We start from the raw sequence: 8,940 nt of genomic DNA, 5'->3' as shown, positions 1-8,940 counted from the left end.
ATAATAAAGATTAGAGCAGAAATACATGATATAGAAACTCAAAAAGCAATAGAACAGATCAATGAAACCAGAAGCTATTTTTTTGAAAAGATCAACAACATTGATAAAACTTTAGCCAGATTCATAAAAAAAAAAAAAAAAAAAAAAGATGACCCAAATAACACACAAAATCACAAACGGAAGAAGACAAGTAACAACCAACACCACAGAAAGACAAACAACTGTATAAGAATATTATGAAAAACTATATGTCAACAAATTGGGCAACCTAGAAGAAATGGATAAATTCTTAGAAACATATAACCTACCAAAACTGAAGCAGGAAGAAATAGAAAATTTGAACAGACCAATTACAGGCAATGAGATTGAATCAGTAATCAAAAAACCCCCAACAAACAAAAGTCCAGGACCAGAAGGCTTCACAGGCAAATTCTACCAAACATTTAAAGAAGAACTAATACCTATTCTTCTCAAACTATTCCAAAAAATAGAAGAGGAAGGAAAATGTCCAAATTCATTCTTTGAGGCCAGTATAACCCTGATACCAAAACCAGATAGAGCCACCACAAAAAAAGAGAACTACCTGCCAATATCTCTGATGAAGATAGACACAAAAATCCTCAACAAAATACTAGCAAACTGAATCCAATAATACATTAAAAGAAATCATTCACCACAATCAAGTAGGATTTATTCCCAGGATGCAAGGGTTATTCAATATTCACAAATCAATCAACATGATACATCACATCAATAAGAGAAAGGGTAACAACCATATGATCATTTCAATATATGCAGAAAAAAACATTTGATAAAGTACAACATCCATTCATGATAAAAACCCTCAACAAAGTGGGTTTAGAGGGAACATACCTCAACATAATAAAGGCCTTATATGAAAAACCCACAGCTAACATACTCAATGGGGAAAACTGAGAGCCTTTCCTCTAACGTCAGGAAAAAGACAAGGATGTCCACTCTCACCACTTTTATTCAACATAGTACTAGAAGTCCTAGCCTCAGCAATCAGGCAAGAAATAAAAGGCATCCAAATTGGTAAGGAAGAAGTAAAACTCTATTTGCAGATGACATGATATTATCTACAGAAAACCCTAAAGACTCCACCAAAAAACTACTAGAGCTGATAAATGAATTTGGTAAAGTCGCAGGGTACAAAATCAATGTACAGAAGTCTGTTGCATTCATACACACTAATAATGAAGCAGCAGAAGGTGAAATTAAGAAAACAATCTCATTTACAATTATACTAAAAATAATAAAATATTTAGGAATAAACCTAGCCAAAGAGGTGAAAGATCTGTACTCTGAAAACTATAAAACACTGATGAAAGAAACTGAAGATGACACAAAGAAATGGAAAGACCCTCCATGCTCAAAGACTGGTAGAACAAATATTGTTAAAATGTATATATTACCCAAAGCCATCTACACATTTAATGCAATCCCTATCAAAATACCAATAGCATTGTTCACAGAACTAGAATAGTAAAATTTGTCAAAGACAAATACCATATGATTTCACTCATAAGTGAAATTTAAGAAACAAAGGAGCAAAGGGAAAAAGAGAGAGAGACAAACTAAAAAACACACTCAACTACAGAGAACACACTGATGGTTACACCCCCTCCCTCTGGGGGAAATAGGCAATGGGGATTAAGGAGTACACTTGTTGTGATGAGCAGTGGGTGTTGTAGGGAAGTGAGGAAGCACTCTCTGGTACACCTGAAACTAATAGAACACTGGATGTTAACTATACTGGAATTAAAATTAAAAACGTAGTCAAATTTAAAAAGAGTTGGAATGGAAACAAAGAGAACATATTAGGAGGCAGGTGTTAAGTAGACAGTGTGGCCAAGGAGCCCTCAGTGAGGGAGAACATTCAAGCTAAGATCTGAGGAGGAACCAGGCACAACGAGAATGAAGACCGCAGTTTCCAAGCACGGAAACAGCGTATGTAAGACCCCGGGACAGGAAAAACTTGAATATGTTCAAGGTGCTGGAAGGACAAGAGCAGTCACCCGAGATTCAGTTGGAGCTGCTGGAGTGGGTCGTGCAGGGCTATCGTAAGAAGTTTGCATTTTCCTCCAAGTCTAGTGGGAAGTCATTCCAGCATATCAATAGAAGAGTGACACGTGGCTTAGTGTACATTTTCAGACTATTGTGCAAGCCTGTGGAGGAATGGATGACAGCCCAACAGGAGAGGAAACAAGGAGACAAGGCTAGGGAGCTGTCGCTTAGGGACAGGCAGGGGAGGATCGGGGCCTGGACCACAGTGGTGATGACCCGGAGATGCAAAGAGCTGGAGACGCATTGTGGAGGTATTTTGACAGTTTATACATCAGCTGGGAGGGAGGCAGGGAAATCAAGGGTGATTCCAACAGGGTGGTGATACAAAAATAAAGAGGACTGGGGGCGTCCCAAGTTGTGTGGTGGGAATCAGGAGTTTAGTTTGAGAAGTCTGAGAGGCCTCAGTGTTTGTCCTGGCCCATGAGCCCAAGTCCACGGAGAAGCCAGCAGTCAGGCCTTGGAGCAGAATCTCTAAGAGGTCAGATCAGAAATTAGATCCCTGGACTCAAGATGTACGTAACAACGTCTAGTTCATCTTTATTTCCACATACGGTTTTTCCCATCTCTGTTGCTCTTTTTCCCTCCCCCTGGGCCTGCTCTGGCAGCCTGCCTAAACTCCAGGCACCCAAAGCGCATACTCCCTTGCACCAAGTTAAGAGCCCATGCAGCACCCAGTTTGGGAGATAGAGACAGAAGCCTTTTGCAAACTGAGACTGGGTCTAGCAGCCTATCTGGTTCTACTGCTCCCTGGTCTTTCCCACAAACTGAATGACAGGTTTTGCAGGCCTAATTATTTCTCGGGTAATCAATCTCAGCTCCTATCATTTCACTTCTCTACCTCACTATATGGGAGCCTAGTATTTCCCCATTTGCCCTTCCATGCAAAGGAAGCCTCTCCCAGCTTCTAACCCACACGAGTGATCTTGCTTGATTGATATCAAGCACAAGGAGGCATTTAAAGACAAGGGCAGGTCATCTGCAATCCCAAAGCCTTAGAACTGTCCCCCTAATGTTAATCAACCTAAAAATTAGGAGTCGCCATAGGGAAGAGGAGCCTGCTGACCATGACATGACCTCACTTCTCACACCATTCACCAGACCTGGAGGGTACCTCGGTCGTGGGGGACAAGAAAGGCTTCAAAGCCCAGGAGGACACAAGTCCATGTCCTGGAAGGACCAGTAGAACCGTAAGGACCACCACACTCTGGCCAGAAGACCGAGCTCTCTTCCTACACACTAAGGCCTCCTGGTAGAGCACTTTTTCCCAGGGGGCACCGACCCAGACCAGAACACCAGAAAAATTGGTCAAGTTACCGGCAGAAGTGGAAAATACCAAACGAAGAAAACACTGTGTTCAGGGACTCTTACTCTCATAAAAGCTGCCCTGCTGGCCTGTCAGGTTTATGACCTCAGACTCCCTGACTCCTCCCTGATGATCAACACTTTAGCCCAACACCTGTCAGCCTGGCTGCCTATTTCTGCACAATGAACAACTTGGCAGCTCCTCATGGGCTTGGGACTGTAAAAACCATGGACCATATAGATCAATCACTAACTGAAAGAGATTTAAAAAAAAAAAAGTCTGTAAGAAAAAATTAGAAGCTTTATTTCAAATTTGTTCTTAGTTTTGAAAAATGTAAGGCTTTAAGTTTTTTCCAATAGGTGGAGAATGAATTGCAGTATCACTCAATAAATTCTGAAGCCTGAAACATTATGGAACTGTGTGACTAAGGGAAGAAAAGACTCAAAATTATATAGGAGAATTACAATCCTGGAGAACATATGTAAAACACAATAAACATGCTCTGAGGAACTATACAGACTTAATAACTGAGGTTGTTATTTAACAGCAAATTGTTTTTCCTTTTCTAATCCTTCAGTATTTACCAATATTTCCCTAATAAATTTGCATTCCTATTATGAACAGAGACATTGCTATTGTTTTACTTTTTTAAAAATTCATTTTAAGTAGAGGCATCGGGGTGGCTCAGTGGGAGCATGGAGCCCACTTAAAAAAAAATAAGACAAAATTTATTTTAAGTAGGCTCCATGCCCAGTGGAGGCTTGGACTCATGACCCTGAGATCAAGAGTTGCATGTTCTACAGACTGAGCCAGCCAGGCATCCCTACTGTTTTACTTTTTAAAACAAGTTAGACATAAATTCCTCTGCTTTCCTATCCACAGCCCTATGAAAGAAATAGATACAATTTATCCAATAGATATAATTTAAATCTAAATGTTTTAAAATCTCTGTCAACAAAAGGTTATAGTTAGAGTGCTACTACACACAAAATATTATTACTTAATGTGAATTTAATGTAACTAAGTCCAGGAGAACTGAATTTGTGATCAGAACTCTGGGATCAACAACAAAAACATTTTTTGAGATAACTGTATATTCACACAGTTGTAAGAAATGGTACAGAGAGATCCCACGCACGCATCACCCATATTCCCCCCAATGGTACCCTTGTACGTCACCATAACACACGATCACGCCGGGAGACAGACATTGGTGCTAGCCACAGACCTTACTCAGATGTCCCCAGTTTCACACACATTTACCTGTGTGTGTATATGTATATACCCAGTTCTAGAAAATTGTATCCCAGGTGTAGGTTCATGTGACTGTCACTGGCCAAGCTTCAGAACATTCCCATCACTGTGGCTCCTTGAATAGCCAGGGCTCCCTCTAAGCCTCCCTCTCCTGCTCCCTAACTCCTGCCAGTGGTGATTAACTTTTGGTCAATGAGCAATTATTGATCTCCCACGTGCAAATCACTGCGCCAAGCACTGAAGGACTGTGACAGAAACATAAATTGTGCCAAGCACTAAAGGACCGTGACAGAAATAAAAAGTTGTATAATCTGGTGATTAAGAGGACAGGTAGGAACCAGACTAACTAGGTTCAAATGTTGGGTGTGCCACTTACTGGCTGTGTGACCTTGGCAAAGTACCCAAGCTCTACACCAGTTTCTTCCATAAAATGTGGCTAATAATAGTACCTCCTGGGGTTATTATAAGGATTCAGTGAGTTGGTATTTGTAAAGCAAGTAGAAAGTGCCTGGCATGAAGAGATGTATGTTAACACTCAAGAACTCACAATCCAGCAGAGAACATACAAAACTCTAATCAGGTCAGCCTGTGTTGAGTGCGGGAATATCAATGCAAACCCAGCGCAGTGGGAGGACCTGGGAGGGAGCTGCTCATTCCAGCGTGGAAAGCTGAGGTAGGCTTCACAGAAAAGAGAATATTTGGGTTGGGCTTTGAAGTATGAGTAAGACTTTGACAGAAATAAAAGGGAAGGGATGGTGTTTCGTGCCCATAAAACGACATGACCTGTGGCCCTGAGGCAGGAGAAGGCAAGAGCCATTCTGAGAGAGGACAAGGTTTGAACAAGAGCCTGTGAGGAGACTGGAGGGGCGGGCAGGGGAAGTGGCTTCGGACGGAGTCTGAGGGAAGGCTGGGGCCAGGTTCTGAGGCATCCTGAATGCCATGCAGTAATTACCACTAGAACTCTGCAGTCCTGGAGTAGACTAGCATAGAGCAGAAATTGCTCCAACACTCCAGAACGCTGGGAGGAGACCATCAGAGCAGATGGGAAAGTACTTCCTAAATCACAAAACACAGCAATGTGGTTTCTGCAGCCCGGTTCAAAACGAAAGCAGCAGCAACCCCAGGTCTTAAGCATGGTCACTATTCTTGGTAGAAGTACGAAATCTTGAGTGTTTGGGGCATAGGGATTAAAGGTTATTAGGCTAACTCACACCAGAACCTGTGTTCTCCCTGCCAGGAGATTCCCACCCTAGCCAGGTGTTCTCAATGCCCCAAACCAGCAACCTCCAACTGTCCTCTCCTGGGATTTCCAAAGGAAGCCACTGGGCACCATCAGTTCGGTCGTCATGGGCCCACGGTGTTTATCTGATCACTGGCCCTCTGTCCTCTTCAGACTCAGGTGTCCTGGTTCTTGAACCTGAGACTGACTCCAGCTGCCCTCCCCTGCCTTGGACAGGTGCCTCTCCCCCTGGTTGTTTCGGGGTCCTCACCGCCCCGTGTGCCGTGACTCTCTTCTCTCCCTACCCAGGGCCTGTTCAGATTTCTGTCTTTCACAACCCACCTCTCTGGTCCAAGGCCTTCCAATGACCTGTTGCCGCCTCTGCCTGGGTGTGGCAGGTAGGACGAGAGCAAATTACCCTGCTTCTGCTTTGACGTTTTTCCCAATCAGCCACCTTCTGCTTATTTTTCTCACCGTACGTAGTAAGAGAAGAAGGACAAAGAATGCTTATTCCATTTGCCTAACCTAATGGTCCAGTCAGTTCCACACAGACTGAGAACATGCCTGATGACATTGCTTAGTAGCATCAGACATGTTTCTTTTTTTCTGTTATTCTCCTATTCACGAGAAGAAAAAGATGTTGGAATAAAGGATTCTTGGTAAGAGGGTGGTAGTGGTGGTTTATAATTTGACTCCGAAAACTAAGAACCCCCCAAACTAAAAATAAACCCTTCCTTCTAAGCAAGGTTGAGCAAATGAACTTGTCTGAACACCACCAAGATGAAATCTAACTAAACCAGACTTAGGAATAATTATTCCCAAGCACTCCTAAAACAAATGTCCTTGCCCTCCCTATAAAGAGTGGTCTTCCTCCCCTACCCCTGCCCTTGCAGCTGATCTATGAGGGAGGACTTTTAACAGCGTGTATCATCAATACAACCCCTTCCCGAGGAAACACCTCAAGATGTTCTTCTAAGCCTCAAGAGGCCAAATTCACTCAAAGCAATGAAATCAAATTTTCATGTAAATAGACAAACAGTATGTCATTTGGGGGAAAAAAAAAAAAGCCACACAATGGCCAGCCAAGAATAGCAACAAAGAAAACTTAAATTTTTCTAACGTCATAGTCCAAGCCCAACAAATTCAACTATTTATGTGTTTAGAAAAATGCCAACATCTTCAATTCCCTAAAACGCAGAGCAGACACTTTTATACAATTAGATCTTGAATCTATTAATAAATTAAGTGTGCTGGCTTCTCCTTGCAGTAGACACCCCAGTGAAGGTCAAAAGGTCATTCCCGCGCACACACACACACACCCCCCCCCCCCCAATTTCCCCCACGCTCATCCCCAGGATGATTTTAATTGACTGTTTTTGAAAGGTCTAGGAGTGTCTCAAACTCTAACATGTATCAAAATCACCTGAGGGGCTTGTTACAATGGCTATTTCGGAGTCCCTCTCTAGACCTACCAATTTACATTTCTGGGAATGGGGCCCGGGAGCCACATTTTGCACAAATTCCCTAAGAAATTCTGATCTAGGGTCAAGTTAGGAACACTCTTTGAGAAACAATAGGTCAAAAGAGAGTAAGACTGGAGAACTCTGGGCATGGGAAGCAGGTGAGCTGAGGTGGAGAGAAAGGGGCCAGGATTTGGAAGGCTCCTGCCCTGTTAGGGAGCTTGGTCTTTCCCTTCTGGGCAGGCAGAGGCCACTGCAGGGTTTTAGGCAGGGCTGGGGCAAGGTCAGCTTTGCATTTAACTTGTCTCTTCTCTTAATCTTCAGCTCATAGCTCATGTGTCATCCTCATCTTTCCTGCTCCCTCAATCCTAGGCCAGGAGAGATTCCTGTTCCTCTGGGCTCCTAAGAGCCTGTGCATACTCCTAACTCACCACTGACCACCCTGTATTGACATAGTCCATTTACCTATAGAATTATTCTAGTCCCCTCTATACCAGTAAGCTTCTGCAGGCAAGGAATTGACTTGTGCACAGGGCCTGGCATAGAGTAGGTGTCCTATAAATGTTTAATCAAGCCAATTATTGTGTTCCATTTACAACCATATCACCATCTGAGGGTCCTGGCAGAGAGCAACCTCACTGCCCCCCATGCCCTGCTCACAAGGCCCCCAATGTTTCATTTCCGGCTGAGAAACGGAGCCCTATTTCTAAACCTCTCATTTATCAGAGGATATTAGTCTTATGGGGGCGGATTAAAACAGATTCCTGAAGTTCTGATCATACTGTCATGAAGTTAACTCGTTTATATTTTTATGTTTCAAACAGAACTAAATCTGACCGCTCTCCCAAGTCCTCAAAGGAATGGAGGCCCAAGAAAACAGACAGGTGATTACAGCAGGAAAGCACCTGCTGTCCAGGCTCTTCTAAGCCTTAAAAGCAAAACACCTGGATTCTGTTCTGGACGCCGCGCCCCCCCACCCCCCTCCCCAGCTGCCAGCACCTGTTTCAGTCTGGCCCGTGCTTTCCACTCTGGGTCAGACACGGACCTAAGGAGGCGGCAGTGAGAATTTTAAACTCTGTACAACTTTGTTTAAAGGCAAGAAACGCGCTATGAACGAGGAATGACGAACATCGCCCGTGTGAGAGCTCCCTTAGGGGGCTCCCCGGCATTCTCTGGGACCTCAAGCACCGGGGAACGACCGGGAACCCTGCGCGGCCCCGAGCGCTCCTTCCCCGCGCGTCCGCGCACCCTGCCCTCGCGCAGCCTACCTGGCCGCGCCGGCTCCTTCAGCCTGCTCGCCGTCCCCGAGGCCAGCGCTGGGCGCCCGGGACCCTCGAGGCGGAGGCGGCTTGGGGGCTCCTTCCGCTGAGGCCTGGAGAAGCTCCAGCGAGCCCAGCGTGCGGGGCTCCCTCCTTTGAGGCTCCAGGGGGGCCTTGCTCCCGCTAGCACGGAAGGCCCGTCCCCGGGGCGCGGGGCGCACGACTGTCGCCAGCCCTGGGAGGCCCGGCGGCCCTGCTCCGGGCGCCGCGGCTGAGGGGAGGGGCGGCGGGCCGCACACCTGGGCCCGGGGGGCGGGGCGGGGCGGCCCCCGGCCCGCGCGGCCCTGCAGCTGCGCC

The 8,940-nt window shown here is 45.2% G+C and overlaps 1 protein-coding gene across 1 annotated transcript in view; it reads left to right on the top strand.

Annotated features, from left to right (window-relative positions):
* Positions 1 to 2,005: 2,005 nt before the first annotated feature.
* NOBOX (NOBOX oogenesis homeobox) overlaps positions 2,006 to 8,940 on the top strand; it is a 12,365-nt gene continuing 5,430 nt past the window's right edge. Inside the window, exons 1-2 of the mRNA XM_035020323.1 lie at positions 2,006 to 2,339; positions 3,181 to 3,267. Coding sequence (XP_034876214.1) covers positions 2,006 to 2,339; positions 3,181 to 3,267 — 421 coding nt within the window. The remainder of the gene's footprint in view (positions 2,340 to 3,180; positions 3,268 to 8,940) is intronic.

The sequence above is a fragment of the Mirounga leonina genome, unplaced genomic scaffold (genome assembly GCF_011800145.1).
Source record: "Mirounga leonina isolate KUSES-001 unplaced genomic scaffold, KU_Mleo_1.0 Mir_174, whole genome shotgun sequence".
NCBI lineage: Eukaryota > Metazoa > Chordata > Mammalia > Carnivora > Phocidae > Mirounga > Mirounga leonina.
Note: the sequence above shows the minus strand (reverse complement) of the source record. Positions and strands in the feature narration are given on the sequence as shown.